The sequence below is a fragment of the Ochlerotatus camptorhynchus genome, unplaced genomic scaffold (genome assembly GCF_037179485.1).
Source record: "Ochlerotatus camptorhynchus isolate MF236.1 unplaced genomic scaffold, CSIRO-AGI_Acam_v1.1 ptg000182l, whole genome shotgun sequence".
Classification (NCBI taxonomy): domain Eukaryota; kingdom Metazoa; phylum Arthropoda; class Insecta; order Diptera; family Culicidae; genus Ochlerotatus; species Ochlerotatus camptorhynchus.
Window position 1 is genome coordinate 2,493,436 of NW_027040672.1, and position 19,447 is coordinate 2,512,882.

At 38.3% G+C, this 19,447-nt stretch overlaps 1 protein-coding gene across 1 annotated transcript in view; it reads right to left on the minus strand.

The window, feature by feature from the left end:
- Positions 1-19,447, minus strand: part of mtgo (miles to go) — an 89,223-nt gene that overhangs the window by 57,732 nt on the left and 12,044 nt on the right. Inside the window, exon 2 of the mRNA XM_065222978.1 lies at positions 12,453-13,984. Coding sequence (XP_065079050.1) covers positions 12,453-13,206 — 754 coding nt within the window. The 5' untranslated portion in view covers positions 13,207-13,984. The remainder of the gene's footprint in view (positions 1-12,452; positions 13,985-19,447) is intronic.

Below are 19,447 nucleotides of genomic sequence, written 5' to 3' on the forward strand. Positions count from 1 at the left end.
AGACAATCACTAAACGTGCATACAGACACATTTTGCACACACCACTCGATCTTTGCCCGTACTTGTACACTAGTATATCTTACCGAGAAGGCACTCAAAACCTCACCAATAAGGATAAAAATGCATATAGAAGCATATTGAAAGAAGAGACAGACAGAGAGAGAGAGGAAGCAAAAAAATGTGAATGGAAATCAGAAATCTTCTTTACTGGCTCAGGGTGTGCAATCCATAAGCTTCCCCACCGCTCACTCTGAACTGGTTGATTTCTCATTCACTCACTTGCAGCTAAAGCTCTTTATCTGCAAAACGAGTTACGAGTTGCGGTTTGGCCTTTAGGGTAGGATGAATCTTTTTCGCTTTCTATAAGCTATTGTAATGATTGACGAAACGCTTGCTCATAGCCGCGTGTTAATTGACTTTAAAAATGTATGTTACGCACTCAAATGATGCGCACTTAGAATTTTTACGAAACCCAAAATAATATATTAAATGTTTCTGAAATTACCTTCACATCCATGGATTAAGAAAGCAATAATAAACATTTCTTCAGAATTGACAGAAATTAGTTTTACTCAGTGGCATCGAAAATCAACCAAAGTTGAAAAAAAACAAAGAAAATGATTAAATCATTATTAATTAAATCTATCATCAAACCAAAATGTTCAACTTGTATCAAATAAAGCATTGTACGTGTTGCGAAAAACTCAAAAACTCAAATGTCAAGGGTGAGATTATTCGCCTATGAATTTTGCTTTACGAAATTCAATTGCACGATAATCACCGATGAGTTTCTTGATGCTTTTTTAGTTTTAAAGATATTTTTGTTTGAAAATACCTCAAAACAACCATGCGTTTTTATTAAATAAAAATAGCCTAGGACAAAACGACTCTTTTTAATATGAAAGTAGAATATCTTCAAGCCTTGTCAGTAAAATCATGATATGTATGACCAAGTCGGAGACGGCAGGTTCGATTTTCGATTTCTTAAAAATATGTGGAAATAAAAATTGTATACCAGCAAACAATTGAAATTAAACAAAGAAGATTAATTGTTATTTTTTCTCAGGTTCGTACTATAACATATATACATTGTGTATTGCTAGAAAAACCGTAAAATTTAGCATTTGTTATATTTCTAGAGATAGCTTTACAGTGGATCTTCTTCTTCCGAAAACGAAAATCATTTTAATCAAATAAATATATTTCCAAAAATAAAAACTGGTAACCCGATAAAATGCATGTTTTTACTTTTTTTACGATGTACTCTGTACCAAACCCTTTATGTTTTAATGTTTGAATTATCTTCAAGATTCTTTGAAATCAAGCTTGAAGCTGTAACCTTTTTCAAAAAAAAAATATCATTAAATTTAAAACAACAAAAAGATAAGTACTAAGTGATTCAACATAAAACATATCATAATTGAACAAAAATAATAAAAATACACCCCACTGATCAACTCGACCTCGTTTTATGGTACTTTGAAGCGTTATATGATACTTCCTCATCAATAGAAGTCGGTTTGTTGAACAATAAGACAAATTGCACCAAGGTACATCTATCAGGACTTAGAAGCAAACCCAAACAAAGAGGTGAATTCTGGATGCTTATAAGATGTTTTCGTGTGATGTTATGTTTCTTAGGCAAATGTTACAATAATTCATAATCTCCATGGGGGGCTGATCTTTTCGCGAATAAAATTTCATTTGTGGAAACTCGGTCTACGTAGTTTATGAACAACCCATTATATAGATTATCCCATAACAATTAAATTAAAAACATAACCTATCCATAGCAATTCGATCACATTTCTAACGACTGCAATACATAATCTGTAGATGCAATGAAATGCCATTCTCTATTAATAGAATTGATACAAAATCAGTAGAACAAAAATGTCGACAATAATTGTAACGAGAGTTGATACTTCTTATACAATTATTTTATAACATTCGAACGGTCAGTCGTACATAGCTTCCAGCTTTCTTTCGCAATTACAAGTTGTATAATAGCATAAAGCCACTTTTCTGGGTGTCCTTGGCTCTGTTTATTAGCCAGTAAGTGAGGAAAACATTCGTACACGCATAAATCCATGCGAACGAATGCCACCCTTGAAGAGCACGGATCAACGCTAATCAACGATGTCTGTGATGTTTCTTGCATGCCAGTCCAACTATATAGCTACACACCTGGAGGAACAATTCGGAATCTACTCTCGCTCTGACTGTGAACGGATTCAAGAAGTTGGCATTTCTCAAGGATGCCACCTGGGAAGTCGCGAAACGACTCCAGTGGATGGCAGCATGGCGGCAGACAGTAAAAGACGAATTGGTTTATGCTATTTTTTATGACCACTATTTCGACCGAACCGGTTCAACACCATCGGCCATTCGGCTGACACTAGTGGTGGTGGTGACTCGCGGATGAACTATTTGACTTTGTGGGTAAACCGTTTTTTTTTTCGCGAGCGGATTCCATATGGAATGGCAGTTTTGCCTGGATGGCCTGCAGCGCAAAACCGAGGTGGCTTTTATTGTTATTGTTGCTGTTGTACTTCTTCTTGGGGTTTGACTTTTGCCACGATGCAGTTTTACAGTGAGAGAGCGAGAGGCCGAATGAAAATTGCGACGTCCAGACTGAAAAGTTTTCAAAACATTGTATAAGAGCAGTTGCCAGGCGGACCTTTGGTAAATTGCTGAAGAATTCGTGGAAGGATTAAAAACAGATGCCTGAAAAAGTTTGCTGTTTGATGAGTTCAAACTTTGTTTTATGTAGAGGAGGTGCACCGGTTATGGCAGTACATAAACTGACTATAATCGCATAATTGCCCCATATAGATAGATAATCATCAGGATGTCGACTCATTGAAGAAAATCAAATTCTCTGATATTCCATGAATTTCCAGTAATTTAAAAACAACACGCACTCTAGTGCTTTCTGGAAATTTTTTCATGGAATACCACATGGACCTCTAACCTATGAAGAGCGGTCCAGTACAATTTAAAATTTAATAAAACGTTTGATTAATTTTATAGAATGCAAAACAAAAAATCACGTGCTGTCAAAAACGGGAAGGCACCGCATCTAAATTAACAAATGTTAAACACAATCAGTTCAAGCAGTAAACAGGATGATACTATGATTGATAGCAAAATGTGAAGGAAATTGCAACCATCTAAAAAAGGCACAATCCTAAAGCGCTTAAATTTTTATCAGTAAGTTCATTATCAGCTCCTTACCTCGATTTACTCCATGATACGAGGAGAGGTCCATGGCATGGCAGTTTTCTTACCCTTAGAAGTTCTTTTCTGATTATTCTCGAATCCAACACAACAGAGGCAGAAATTCACCCAGTTCTCCTACATCTGACATATGAAACACTTGTCTTTTATCCAGCGAGTCCAAACCAGGGTTGCCAAAAGCAAATCTGTATTTTTACTTATAAAAATCTTTTCATCTGTATTTCTTCTTAGAAAAATCTGTATCAATATCTGTATAGTTTTAATATTGCGTATTTCGCTCCAAAATGAACAAAGACGTGTTGGAAGTGCGGTAACGGTCATAAAAGTGCGCTATGCATCAAATCGTGTTGGTACGTATTGCGCCGAATACATTAATAGCGGTAAGCTTCAACTCGAATATACTTTTAATACCGTCCCTGATTGGAAAATCTGCCAAATATATGCTTAATATTGAATTCATTGAATCGTCTATACCAAATCAACCCAATATTTATTATTGGGATTAAAACCGAAGATAATATCAGTTGGTGCTTACCGCCATAAGCCCATTCAAGTATTAGTAATCCAAAAAACAATGTATATGCAATTTGTGACGCTTTGCATTTACATACAGTGCATGCAGTTGTGTGTGCCCGATTACTTCACGCCGGTAATCCAGTTCATTAAGTTCTAACTCTCGAGGCAAGGTTATTAATCATACACTCAAAATAATCGGCACGTTATAGTCATAGATCCAAGTAGAATCTATATGACACCACTTATATATGAGGGGAAATTCCATTCGAAATCGCTACATTTTATAATGAAGTTTACGTGATTTGCCCATACACACATTCAATGTGCGTTTCACGTTAACCCTAAGTGATTTTCAAGTCTGAAAAAAATGAGTGACACTCATAGTTGTAAACAATATGGCGCTAGTTCAGTGGGTATATTTTCATACCACTGTTACTTCAGATTATTGTAGATCTTACTTTTGTGGGAAAATTTAATGTGGTAAGTTTAATGAATTAAACAATTAAATAGAGAATAATTTAGTCTGCAGCCTCATGGAGTTAGATCAAGTGCAGGATATGGGCATATGTATTACATGTATGTGATCTCGTCCCCGATCCTTGTCCCGGTCGACTTTATTTCAATCTGGTTTTTATGCCGATGCATATATTTTTAGATAAAATAAAAGCATATGGATAAAATAAGACTGGATTTTAGCCTAATGCGAAATCAAGAATTCATTTTATTTAAATCGTACCAGAATTAACATCATTATGAACCACCATGAGCTGTACTGAAGGAATCACGTAACTTCTACGTAATGATCCAGTGACGTTGAAGCTCACTCAAATGAGTGCTACCATATGAGAATCACGTAACGTTTACATGAAAAGTGCGATGGAAAAAATCTATGTATGTTTTCACGTAGCATCAACGTGAAAATTATTTTGAGTGTAAGGTAACATGAAAGTAAGACTAACGCAATCAAAAATCTGTATATCTGTATAACAGATTCTTGGTTTAAAAACTGTCATTATCATTTTCACATCATTTCCATATGCTGGTAACGTAACGTACCGTAACGTAAATTCATCAATTGCTTTCCATTTCTGATATAGCTTTATCATTCGGCTTAGGATTGGGCGATCTTGAGAGAAAGATCGATCTTATATTTTGCTCTAGAATCGATCCAGATTAAATCGGTACCAAAGAATCGATCTTTGGTAGATCGATCTTATGTTTTTTTTATTTTAATTGACCTTTCCGACGTTGATAATTCACACACTTGTGTAATCCCATTTTCAAGTGCTTAGTTTGCTATCCTCACTTTCGCTCTAGACACAAATGTTGGTTTGTTATTATAATCCTCATTTTCGGACCAAGCATATAGAATAGACTACACGCTTGTTTACGTTGGTACACCAAGAAATTCTTTCTTTTATAATATTCAATTAAATGTTGTCGTGACGGTAAGGAGCAATGAGCACAGGAGAGAGCTAGTGAAAACCATTAAATGTTGCTGTATTCGTAAATATCGGAAACGCAAATAATGACGTCATTGTAGGGAGCGATGCTGATGTTGATGTTATGGTCGATAAATTTACGTTTCGATTTTTACGATCGTTTTTTCGATGTAAATACAATTACAAAATTTAACACTTTTTTTAAGATCGTAAAGATTGAAAGAAGAGATCGATTTTTTCGATTTTTTCGTGCACAAATAATCGATCCGAAAAATCGGAAATCGGGATGAAAAAAATCGATCTTCCAAAGATCGATTCAAGATCGCCCAATCCTAATCGGCTCGTTGATCGCTTGTCATTTTGTCATTTGGAGATATTTTTGATTCCTTGCTTTTATCCCATTTTGTTTGCCTTGTGTACATTTAAGTAAATTATTCCGGATAGTACGTTTGGTTAACCAAACGCTAATTCGCAGCCGGATTCCTTTAGAAGGAAATAGTGAAAACAGCGTTTTCACCTCTAAAATTATGTATGTTAATTCCATCCCAATTACAATAGCAGCAACATCACAATACAGAAACTTCACTGAGAAGTTAATTTTCCGAGCTAATCAGGTTTAAAATGATGAGCTAGAATACCCAATAAAGCCACTCTATGCTGTCAACGCAATGCTTGGAATCATTATTCAATCATAAAAGCAATCATTATAGTAATCATTATCCAGCAATAAAAAAATAAAATCCATCCAAGCAAGGCTATTATTCTAAATTCGCATTTAGTTGATTCTCTGAGCTAATCAGGCTGTTAAGGGGAAGCAGGCCGCTCCGAAAAAAAAATTACGTTTTGATTTTTCTAAAAATATTGAAAAAAAAAAGTATCAAAAATCTAAAAAAATCACATTTTTTCTAATTTTTTAAAGAAAATTCACGTGCAAAAACATGTTTTATAAGTCATTATGGCATAAAGTTGGACTCAAAAAACCACAAAACATCAACTTTTCGGTTTTTCTGAGAGTCCAATTTTTTTTCATGATGGGATAGAAAAAAAAATTTTGCATGTGATTTTTGACAAAAATCTAAGGAAGAAACTGATTTTCTTGGATTTTTGATAATTTTTCCAAATATTTTTAGAAAAATAAAAACGTACCGAAAATATTTTTTTTTTTGGGCCGGTGAGCTTCCCCTTAAGAACACACATATTCATTTAAAAAATCATCCTCTTCTCTTAACTCTTTACCATTCTTGCATTCACTCAAAGGCGCTCCAATGCGCTCAAAGGATTGATTTTTATTGGACATAGCTGGATACCCATTTGGAGGTTAAATTTTGCAACAACTAACAACTTCTAGCGTCTATGGAAATGGATTTTTATCAACAGTTCATCTCAGGAATGTGCCAACACCCTGTGGTAGCCAAATTTATATTTTGCTCAGAATCATCGAAATACTATTTTATTTGAGTAATTTTTGCTCAACTTGCAAAAATGCAACATCAAGCATTGAGCAACCACAAGTTCGCAACCTAATTTAAAATTTGAAATGAACAGCCATCCTTAAGCTACAACGAGTAATTAAGTTGTTTGAAACTACCGAAGTCAGGCATACTTATTAATAAGTTTCTGTGATTAAGAAATATTTATTTGAATTTGAATGAAATTCCCTGGTTCCAGCTTCCAAATATACGAGGAAGAGTAAACACTACATCGGCACTACATCGTTTGAAAAAAAAAACATGTAAATTTCTGCGATATATAGCACACACGAAGTTAACGCCAATTCAATTTACACGATATTTCATGCAAATTTAAGCTTTATTTCGCATAAATCAGCAATGTTGTATAAAAGTTTGCAAACAATTTCGTTGTTTATGACAACTTTAGCTCAAATTTTTTTTCTGTGCAAGGTCAATTTAAGGTCATTTTTTGGGCCTCTCTCAGTTCATTAAATAAGGTAATTTCTATGAAAATATTCACATTACAGTAAGGGTTCGAGTTAGGCAACACTTTTCCAATATATATTATTTGCTTGTGCTTTGCACTTAAAAACCTCAAACTTTATTAAATATTTTCATAAATTTTTCTGATAATTTTGAAGGTTTGTACGTGATTAGATAATCAGGATTGCAATTATTAAAAAATATGGAATGCTAAGAAGTCAAAATTTACTTGTTGCAAAAATCGGACCCTTACAGTATGTAACGGCGCCGACTGTAAGTTTACTTGCAAAGGTCTCAATTAGCAACTGCGCAAGTGTTTAAAAAAAAAAGAATAAGAATTTTATGCTAATTGAAAAAAATGTTTTTTATTAAATGAAAAACCAAACACTATTATAGTCACTTTAACGCTCTTGGATCATTCGTGACTAGTCCGGGGGTGAAATTTGAACTCGTGACTTTGGCGTGAGAGGAATGGATGCTAACCACTGCTCCGGAGTCGCCCCTTGATCTAGTAAAATCAGAAATGGAATAAAACATTCGATGACTTCTCAAGATAGTAAAAATTATGTGTTGCCAAAAAACGGCAAGGCCCTGTATCGGTGTGTTGTCCACGAATTGTCTTTATAAACTATATTAGAGAATTCCATAAGACTGTGAGGTCAAAACATGCACTCTACATCGTTTTAAGACACTGCTAAATAACACCTGTTTGGTCTATGCCGTTTAATACATTTTCATATGGTTTCGATTGAAATTCTAACGACTTCTATCTGTGAATAATTCAATAGGTCTTGAGCAAGCGAAAACAAGTTCCGTATCTTTTGTGCACATGAAAATTAAGCATCCTTAAATTTACAAAATATCACCTTAGCTGAACACCAGGTATAGATAATTTCAAGCAAGAAAAATTCCACGTAGGCTGTCAAATTTATTCGCACAAGATAATTTTAATTCATTGACCTGCTACAGCAGGAGTAGCAAATTTTATCGAACTCGAAACACGATACGCCTCTTCAATCCCAACAGCACAGCAGATTTGTGTTTCAAATTCAGTTCCGTCTATTGTATATCCCTATTGCCATTTTGCATCCGTAATCGGAAAGTCAAGTAAAGTCAATTAATTTTGAACAATGTTGAATGTTTAAATATCACAGGTAGCTAACTGAGGGTGATCGGTGTCGTGCTTCGCTCGGTTGGACAGATACAATGGGTTGAAAATGGCAGGATCTCCCATGGAAGCGCCACGAGAGGAAATATTTAATATCTTTAAGCTCGCTGCCGGTGGTTGCTAAAAGTCACCCAACATATCCGCGTTTCGTAATTTGATCGATTACTGTTTAGTGGGGAACGCTGCCGGACATGATCGTGGCATTTGCGATTTCTCAAGTTTGCAAAAAAATGTGAATGGTACACACTCGCGGTACCAATGGATGGGAGCACATTTTGTCAACGCTTGTTTGTTATGAGTAAGAAACTGCATATTTATTCGACCCGATAAGCATATATGGATTCCAATAATCGAACGTCAGCAAACGCACAGCACAGTATTGCCAACAAAAAAGCAGCGACGGTAACAGCGATAGCGACAGACGGTATATACAAATAGGAGAGAATGGGGCATAGTGGGAACCAGCAATTTTAATATTCTTACACAGCTAACAACATTATTTGAGAAAAATCAATTAGTCAATCCATTTGAAGTAATGTTCATTGTCCACTTCTATCCCTGTTGTGCCCTATGTATTTAGTGACGGCCTGTCTTATACCCGATCAGCAGCGAGTCTCCGAGTTCTGAGTGCATATTCGTTTCGTTTCGAGTAATATGCAAAATAGTAGTAGTCGAAGGAAGATAATCGATATATCGTTCCGACTAGACAGTCACTGCTTGGAATTGAACATGTGTATAAACAATGGCTACTATCAGCAATTTATTTAACCGAAATATTAATAAATTCGACCTTCAATATGATTCAAGTCGAGCGTAAACAAGAAAGAGAGTCTGCAGTTATACTCAGCATCCCAGACGGGCGACCGTTTTTCATGCAGCACATATGAGTAGCGTATTGCCTCGTGTTCAGGATCCGCACCCTGTCTATCCATCGTGCATTGGTTCACCCATCGATGACAGAGGGCACCGGAGACCTTTCGAACAGGACGGGTGCAAGGCAGGCGCGGCCAGATGGATGGTCGGAACGCGCGTAAAAACGGTGCATTCGAGCTATGATTGCTTTCGCTCTTCATACTCGAGACTGGAAACGTGTCTGGTCGATGCCGTAAAATGTACAAAGAACGACCAGACAGGCGTAATTATAAGCAACAATATCGGTAAAATGATCAACAAGATGGATTTGAAGTAATTTATGTGAGGAAAAGAGAAAACCTTTCGCTCCTGCGGATAACTGCGGGCCCGAAGGTTGAAGGCAGTAATATTGTGTTTGCAGTGGCATTGTTAAACATTTTATGTATGAATGGTTCTCAACATGTTGAAGAATGATTAGTCATTATGCGATGTAATCAAAATATACAAATAGTGGAGGAGAGAGTTAAAGTCTAGAATATAATTTTGTTCTAACACGTCACGTTTTTTAGGTACCGCTCTAAGTATTAAAACAAATGACCGAAATGAGGTATATAAAATCTAGATAGCGTTTTCAAATGTTCCTTGACTCATATTTCGTGTTCTACACAACTATAATACCAAATGTTGGCAGTTTATGACCAAACTTTGAAAACAGTTGTACCTCGATATAACGTAACTGTTTTGACTTCCATTCTCGATATCTCGTAAATAACAATTCAATCGAGTACAGTATGACCCATAAAAAAATGCGACATGGGACATTTTTTCCAATTAAATGTGATTCCTTCTAAACTGCTGATTGAAACAAATATATTTTTGCTTTCCCATGTTTATTTGACATGTTTTGAATACATTTATTCAATGTGTCCTCCCTGGTTCTCGATCACCTGCTCCAGGCGGGGTCGAAATCTGGAACACACGGTCGTAATATATGACGCTGGCATCGAGTTCCATGCCTTGCGAATGGATGACTTGAGCGAATCCACACTGGGATGGGGGGTTTCGCAGGCCTTAGCCTGAACATAGGCCCATATTGAATAATCCAATGGATTCAAGTCCGGGCTGCTGGGGGGCCAAAGCTCCTTCGACCAAAAATTCAGGTTCTCGGTGAGCCAAGCTTGGGTCCTGTTAGAAGTATGGCAGGGCGCTCCATCCTGCTGGAAAACGACTAATTGGTCTTCTCCAAAGTTGACCTTAATCCATGGCATCAGATGGTCCTTCAAAATGCCGATGTAGACCTCCGTATTCACTTTTAGACCCTCTTTGATGAATACCGGAGGCATTTTCAAGCCGTTGGACGCGACTGCTCCGAAAACCATAACTCCTGCAGGATGCTTGGTGGTAAACTTAAATTTTATGTTCTCAGGAACCTCCTCGATCTTCTTCGGCGAAATAAACCGGTCAGTGCGCGTGTTGGACACCGGATCGATGTTGAAAAGTTTTTCGTCAGAGAACACGATTATTGGTTTTTTCTTCTTCAAGATGGAGAGAAGCCGCTTAGATCTCTCAAGCCGCAGTCCCTTAATCCGGTTCGTTATCAGGTGGCGCTTCACTCTAGCCCTAGACGAAGCCTTCAAGTCATCTTTGACCAACCGTTGCATCGAGGTGTTGGAGATATTGGCTTGTTTTGCCAATTTCCGGATCGATCTTACCGGATTCACCGTTATTTTTCTTTTGACCGATCTGATGACCCCTGGAGTGCGTGCCGATCGCGGACGTCCACTTCCTGGCTTCCGTGGATGTGGTCCAGCAAGGAGAGAACGTTTAATTCGATGAACAGTGGACCGGTGGCATCCTACGATCTTTGTTATCTCTTTCACTGACTTTTGGGCGAGAAGCAAACTGGTAACAATTTCTTTTGCGAACATTTTTGCAAACTTTTAAAACGAAAATCACTGTTTTGTTTACATCACTTGACAGTAGAGATTCTAACGAATACACGTATATAAAATAGTGGTAAAAACAGTTTTAAAATAAACCCAAAAATAAGCTGTAATCAATGTCGCATTTTTTTATGGGTCATACTGTAAATCAACATTTCCAAATAGATAGGGGATTGTCTCAACTTTCCGATGGTTTTAAAGCTTTACTTGACTGAATGATCGTTTGTGAGGATGGATCGATGGATGTCAAAAATTACAATTACGTTACATACAGGTATACCTGTAGTAGCCCAATTCATAAAGGGATAACACGTAAAAAAAACGTTACGTGTCAGAGCATATGCATATTCTAGACTTACAGTTTGTCACACAGAAAAATCATTAAGACAGAGCCTTTGGACGTGATCAGTTAATCATTTTTTAGGCTCGATGGCCTAGTGACGACTGATTTTGCTTACTGAACAGAAGACCGTGGGTTGCGCTATTGAATCGTTATTACATCAATTCAGCATATCGTTTACCAAAACGAATCTTGCTGCAATCCCAACTCTTTTATCCAAAACCCCAGTGATTTCTCGAGAAACTGCAGAGGTGTTTTCGGCTTTCATTAAAGCGAGTATTACGTCAACATATTCCTTTCTTGACCAGCATTTGGACGTAGCCGGCGCTGTTGTTGTTTTATTTGGTATATGGAATGCAAAAAAGGCGGGCCTTACAATGTGAATCTAAATGCATAAATAAGGGTACCGGCCAACTTTCCAGAACAAGGTACTATGTTTGATGTCAGGGGAATGCTTTGTTTTCTTTTACTGAATGATCTATTTAAAAATAAAATTAGTGATGTTCGATTTTATTCGATTTATCGATTAACGAACCTACTAATCGAGTAACTTTCAATCAAATAGTCGTAAAGAGAATAGTGCAGAAGAAAAGAGGGCAAATAAAAGGCAGATTGCGTGCCGGATGAGTAAGCTTCAACCACTACTATCATGATTTTTTTTTTTACAAATCACTTTAATTTGACACTGAACCATGCATATCGTGTGTCATAGAAATGCATGGCAAGTTCACTGATCTAGTGAGAGAGAATTTTCTATCGTGGATTTGTATTTTTTGGCTCTCTGGGACTTGGTAGTAAAACATGCATGGGCGTAAACTTTTTTCTTAAACATAGCTTGTTTGAAAATAATTTCCTGAAAAAAACTGAACGACAAAGTCCTGAATTCGTCAGGTTTTTCTGAGCGTAATATGTGTCCAATTTCTAGGCGAAAAATAGCTCTGACTAAGTGGTTGATTGGATCAAATTCTACCGTTCCGTTCAGTTCAAGGTATCAAAATCACATCAACGTATACTCACCTCGTATGATCTCACGACTGTTGCCAATCTGGAATGTCACCGATACACCCGGACTGACGTGGAAGAGCACCACGTGCTCCGAAGGCTGTGGGTGTGCTGGGCAGTAAGGTCGCGAGTGGGGTTCAAACCCAGGGCCAAAATGAAACACCGGTTCCACGATCGGCCATGCTGCGGCCGCTGCGGCATTAGCTGCAGCTGCTGCATTTGTCGGCATCGGGCCACCAGTAGCAGCGGCAATGGTGGCCGCAGCTCCTGCCGCCGCACTAGCCGTTGCTACCGTGGCTATCCCATTGATCAACTGATGATGGTGGTGGTGATGGATGTGGTGCATCGGTTGGATCCGTTGATTTGTTCCTGATGCTGCGGCCGCTGCCTGCTGCATGGACAGAATCTGCGTTGCACCAGCACCTCCATTAGCTGACGAAGCAGCCACCGAAACCGGAACGGTTCGAGCAGTCGGGGCTACCACTGCGATGGCCGCTGTGGTTGTAGTTGTCGGGGTCAGTGTTACCGATACAACACCACTTCCACCTCCGCCACCGCCACCCGGTGGTTCCGTCGCCATTTGGAGACGACGATGTTTCTTCACCGAACCTATTTGGAAGTATTGCGTTGTCGGGGGTGGAAATGAAAATTGATGAAAATGTTGCTGCTGCGGTAGCTGCTGCTGATGCTGACCGATGACCTCCTTTTGACAATAAATCTGTGGTTGCTGCTGCTGTGGCACAGAGGGTAACACAGGTGCCTTTACCATCGAAAATCGCTTTTTATGGGAGGAGGCACCCACACCACCACCAACAGTTCGGTCCGTAGTTTCAATTATGTCTTCCTGTTTTGCTCTGACGCTCGCAGCCAGCTTATCAATCTAAACTTTTCTTCTCGAGTAGTTATCAATATTGCACTCTTTGTCCACAAGTAGAAACAAAAACAAAATCAACCGAAAAGATCACGATAAACTTAAACACTTCCACAAAGTCTACAAACTGTTCGACACCATTTGAAAACCGCGCATTCGATATCCTTATTAGGGTCAACACATTTCACAACCAGCACATTAGATCGAATAATTAGTAGCTCTTTCACTTATTCTAATGCGTTATCTCAACGACGGTGGTGATTTCACTCTTCAATTATTTTCGTAATTCAAAATGACCGGCGTAGCTTCGAGGCGGCAAGAACTAACGCCGCACTATCGTCGAGTGATTCCTCGGAGACAGTGCTCCCCTTAGGAGTCGGTGGTTTTCGCCGGCTGTTGTAGCTGAAGCTGCCGCTGTCGTCATTTGGCCGTGTCCCATCAATTAGCAAATGATCCAATTACGCACATTTTCCGCCTGCTAATACAAGACGACGGACGAAAGATTGCTGATATTCGTACTATATTATCGGGGCCAATTGCTCGTACAACGCGCGCTCACACCGGACACACATGTACGAATGCTTCGAAGATGGATAGGGAGATACTAGCAGTTGTCGCTGCTGGACACACGATCACATTCACCATCAACTTCACCAGATACGCAGAGACACACAACCTGTGAATGATAGAGCATGACAAGAGAAGAAAAAATACACGGAAGATTAGAAAGAGAAAACAATGATTTATTTGATTTTAATTGCATGGGGCAAATGAAAGTAAAACAATCTACTGACAGGAAGGCCAACCGGGTACTTCCCCGCAGTTATAGTCAGAGCGGTATGGATGTTTCATTGATGGAGAATATCATTCATAAGTCTGCTACAAATTAAGCAATACACTTTTATGATTTAAGTTTGTCTCATAGCTTACAGAACTGGTTGTAGTTTATGAAAATATTTATTTAGAAGACCCAAAAGTATGAAAAAATCACTGAAAAGTTATCGAAATTCGCTCGTAACCATTCGGTGTTCTTTTTTTTTTGTGGCATTCCCATCCAAAAAAATAAATTACCAAAACTGCACTTGAAATAATTTATTAAATTTTGCATAACGGAGAGAGATTAGTTTTAAACTGTCATTTTATGCAGAACTGTCCCATGTTCAAGCCAGTTCTCTCCACTGACAGACCTGAATTCCTCTGCTCTAGTATCACATGGGAGTAAACAATATAAGGAGGATGTGACGCGCATGAGGTTATTTTTACCTCCATGCCATCGTCGGTTGGTCACGGGAAACCCTTTCCAAAGCGCAAATACGCAAGCATTCTCCTGAATTCAAATTTGCCACGTCCACGTCGTTGGCTGCCGTCACCGTCTATCTGTGTTAATTTCATCCCGAGACTGTTCTTGTTAACCCGTGCATGGATAGTAGTCTCGTACTTCCCCGTACTTCGTTTATTTTATTTTTTATTTTGTTTCTTCAGCTGATTACGACCAGTGTGGACCAAAGCGAACAATTTCCTGTCCTGTGTGCCATTGACACCATTAATGAACGTGAAACCATACGTAACCACACACTGCCATCAAACGACAATTCCCCCGAAAAAGAAACACGAGCGTCTCCAGATATGAGAGAAGAAGCAGAAAAAGTTTACTTAGTAGGTACATTATCAGCCACTTGTTTCAAAACGGAGTGGGCCAAAAGGTTACCAAAGCCGCGACGACGTGGCCAGTACGTATTTGTGCGATTTAATTATTGCCTTTGGGAGCAATATAAACGCCACACTGATAAGCTAACTTTTTTCCATTGAAGTTCGCAGGAGGAAGTAAAATTGATTATGTTCAAAAACAGGGTTGATCCTGTTGAATCGTTCGAAGGGTATCAAAGGTCATTTGTTAATATGAATTTATTCTGAGTATGGCTCATTTGTGAACATGATGATCTTAGGGTTAAGTTTTTCAAGAATAATCTTGGGGCATCTCCCAGGCCTAAACAATTCTTATTTTTACAGACAGTAGCTTTGTCTGGAAGCCATAACTGCTAAAAACTGAACTCGAACGAATCAATATCGCTCAACTGCTTCGCGCAAAAAGTTTTAACGTACTACCCCGTTTGGCATAAATTCTAATTCATTCAATTAGAAATTCTATTCTAATCTAATACAAATGCAGCCAGTACGAGAAAGCATCCTGGAAAATGACTAGGTTAGATGACGCCTTATCATTTTTCTTGTCAATATTGATCAGCATATCTAAGACATGATACAAACAATCCTCTGGCACGGCCATTGGTTCTTGAAGCTGCCGTCAGTGATAGTGGTGGCGTTTATGTTGGAATGATTTTAAGCGTCGGTCAGGGGCTGTTCATTAACTACGTAGACAGTTTAGGGCGGGGTTGGCAATTATCCATGACCGATACAAATTTTAAATTTTTTGTATGGACAATTGTCTACGCAGGAGGAGGGGTCAAGAATCCAAAAAAAAACTGTCTACGTAGTTAATAAGCAGCCCCTCATACGTTACCATTCATCATGGCATAGAGCGATAGAAACCCATTTGAAAAACATCGAGAGAGCAATTTAAAACACTATTCACTTGATTTTTTTTTATCAATACCACAACGTTACCATGGCCGTTAAAAAAACGCATAAACGGAGCTGAAAAGTGGATACAAACATCAAAACGGTAAGACTTTCTGCGTTGTATTTGTCGCAAAGATGATTCTGCGAAATGATTCGTGTTCATAATATGCATACAACGATGCATTTCTTTAAATCTACAGGGGTGGAGGGATGCGTGGACATACCGTAATAAACGCTCCTAGTTATATCAATGAGATAATAATAATAGTAATGATAATAATAATATGCTAACATCATCTGATCATCGGCAGACTTAGCAATTATTACCAACTTCGGTAATTTTTTACCGAACTATCGACAGCTGAACGTTCGGTAAAACTTTGACTCTCAGTTCAAACGCTGTTTCACTCAATTTCAATTTGAAAACAATGTCAACCTTGTTTAAATAATCGAAAAAAAATAAACTTTAAAACTAATGAACTAAAATGCCCGATTTTTACCGAACAGTTCTGTTGTTGTTGAAAATTCGGTAAAAATTACCGAAGTCGGTAATTGGTAATCGGTCGGTGTGCTACACACCATCATAAACGCGATGAAAAACTGTTTCAGTCTTACAGGAGAAAATACTACACTTCCGACGGAACCGAAAACATCGTAAACCCGAACCACAGCTCCAAATACCGGAATTCCGTTGAAAATGCACCTGGAAGTATCCTTAGTTCGGCCATAAAATCCAGCACTCGCGAACTTCTCTAGAAAAATGTTATCTACTGGCAGAGCACCTCCGGCAAAAAATCGAACCAAAACGCCACAAAACAACATAGACGAACAATCTGCAATTTGAAAATTTTTTCGACCGTTTTACCTGAAGGCCGTTTAACATAAACGTGTGTAGTGATTTTCCATTATGCCAAAACGGCAGTTATTCCAAATGACATTAAGCCAAACGGGGTAGTCACTTATCCTTGAAAAATGCGTGTATTTCGTCTACAATGTGCACAGTGTAGATACCAAGAAGCAAGACAACTTAGATAAATTTGAAAATATCATCAAATATTTTTAGATATCAACATTACGTACGTATTTAAGAAAATTAAAACATGTCAAATGTAGTGCTTTTTGAGCTGAACAATGTTTGTTCTACGGATACTTTTGTTTTTAAGTCTAAGTCAAGAAAATTAAAATATCAATAAATATGTCGAATATTGAGCCAAGGTGTCCCGCCCCCTGGTAGACACTGAAGATGAATTAACTGGGAATTACTAATCCTTCTCTCTTTCTTTATATTTGGATAAAATTTATTTCTACTTTCAAAGAAGAAGTCACAATCCAGCAATAGGCTTTTCCATTTCTCCAAAAACGCCAACCCTGGCTACCGCAGACAGTCAGTAGTTCAGTACTGTTTTATTTAAATTTTCACTTTTCACAAGTTTTGTATTTATTTCCTTATCTAATCGTACGAGCCATAACACAGCAGTGTCAGTGCTTGGAGAGCACGCGGGCGATGCAAGGGACCGCTTGGAATGTACAATTCGCCGCTGCGCTGCTGAAATGGGGAATGGGAGTATCTCCTATCAATGTCGACTACAAACTCTAAGTGGTGGACTTAACTGATAGGGGAAGGGGGTACCGGCTGCGCTGGACAACCACCATCACTCACTGGCAATAAAAAGTAATAATAGCTACATAACAATGTTGATTTGCCTCAGAAGAAAAGCACTACCGCTCCTAACTAGAAAAGAAGACAAGCATACAAAGTATACACGGAACAGAGATGACTTCTGCTCCTTAACATCTGTGTTATTAATTATAAAACGAGCCGGCGAGTAAACTGATGGTGATTATTATAGCACTTGTCCCGATGCTCGCGAGCTATCTGGGAATTAACTAAGTTCTTCATGCGCCTCTTATTTTTTTTCGCCACACAATCGTTCGTGAATGATCATGAATGGATGCGAAAAAATGACGATGGCCATTCATAGCTAGATGAGCTAGTTGGCATTCCGGAAGAATAAGCTAAAACTGTCAAAATGACGATAATGGAACCAAATCATATATTGTGTTGTTTTTCGGCAATATCCATATGAAAAATAATCAAATCTGTGAAAGTTTTAAAATATTTCATCTTGAATCTTTTTTTATGAGAAAAAGTGTTTTGAAGTTCTAGGATAAAAATAAATGTTGCCATCAAGTTCTATTTATAGGCCCAAAATAAAAGCCTATCCAATAGAAGGTAATCAGCGGCCGCAGGTTTAATGAAGATTTTTGACGAACTACTGTGAGAATTTTATAATATTTACAAATATCCCTCTAACGTTGGTTGAATGGATTACCAGCATGGTCGATTTTCGCAACAGATGTCGCTAGTAAACAAAAAAAATAACGGGGAGTTATTTTGAATGGAGAAAATCGAAAAATGATGTTTACATAAACGAGTATTACTCAGAGAGTGAGTCACTTTTACTCATTATGTAGTATGGAGAAATTTCTAAAAGCGTAGGCGCTCAGGCGCTCTGACATTTATCTTACACGTTGGTCTATTGCATCACTAACACGAATAAATCATTTCAGTTAGTTTTGTTTATGATAAAAGGCTGTAGTTCTAAATTAACTCTACAAAGATTTTGATCTATCCTGCTGTGTCCGTCTTTACCCACTTTCAACGTTAAAATTTGTGTACCCCCATTTAGTTTTTGCTGCTGTCATGAAAATTGAAACTTCTATTTCGGATCATATCTATCCCCAACACCTAACGAAGGTTAATGTGACGCAATTATCCCGTTTAAATTATTTATTCACATTACATTACACATATATTTGTCCTTCCGTATCATTTCAACTCATGACCACTGAGTGGGTATAGCGACGCTGCTGGTGTAAGCGTGATTGCCTCTCACCCCAGCAGGCCTGGGTTCAATCCCAGTCGGCGCCGCCGGGATGGGAAGTAAAGCCGTTGGTCCCCGGTTCATGAGTTGATGGATCGATAGGTAGGGTTCAGGTGTGGAAGATGCCGCCCTGGCGTTACTCTATTTATTCATCAGCCCCAAGACTTCAAATTTTAGTACCATAAACATAGGTCAATCCGTTTGAGTAACGTGTAGATTAAGTATTATCTTTATAATCAACCAAACGCCAACAGCAATTGAAACAGTGACTTTATCAACCATGAAGTTTCCCCACCATCAATCAAGGCAACAACCTACGGGCGGCTACCTCACGTTATTAGTGCGATTGTAATCTGGTCAACTGAGCTTATCAAAGGACATTCCGGACGAATTAGGTAAGCCCACACCTACCAGTTCAAAACCATAACAACGCCAGTCCATCTTATCAACGTACGATTTATCGAAAACATGCCACGAATGACGCAAGTGTTTGTGTTATTTGCTGAGTGAGCTTTAGTTCACTTTCTTGTAATTAATCGCCCATCAAAACATGATCGTAAGCAACCCACCCACCTACTATATCCAATAATAAATTGCCCCTGCTCGCCACCAACAAAAGAACTGAAAGGTTTTGAGGTACTCAACTACTCTCGCAGCAGACACGAATCTGTCAG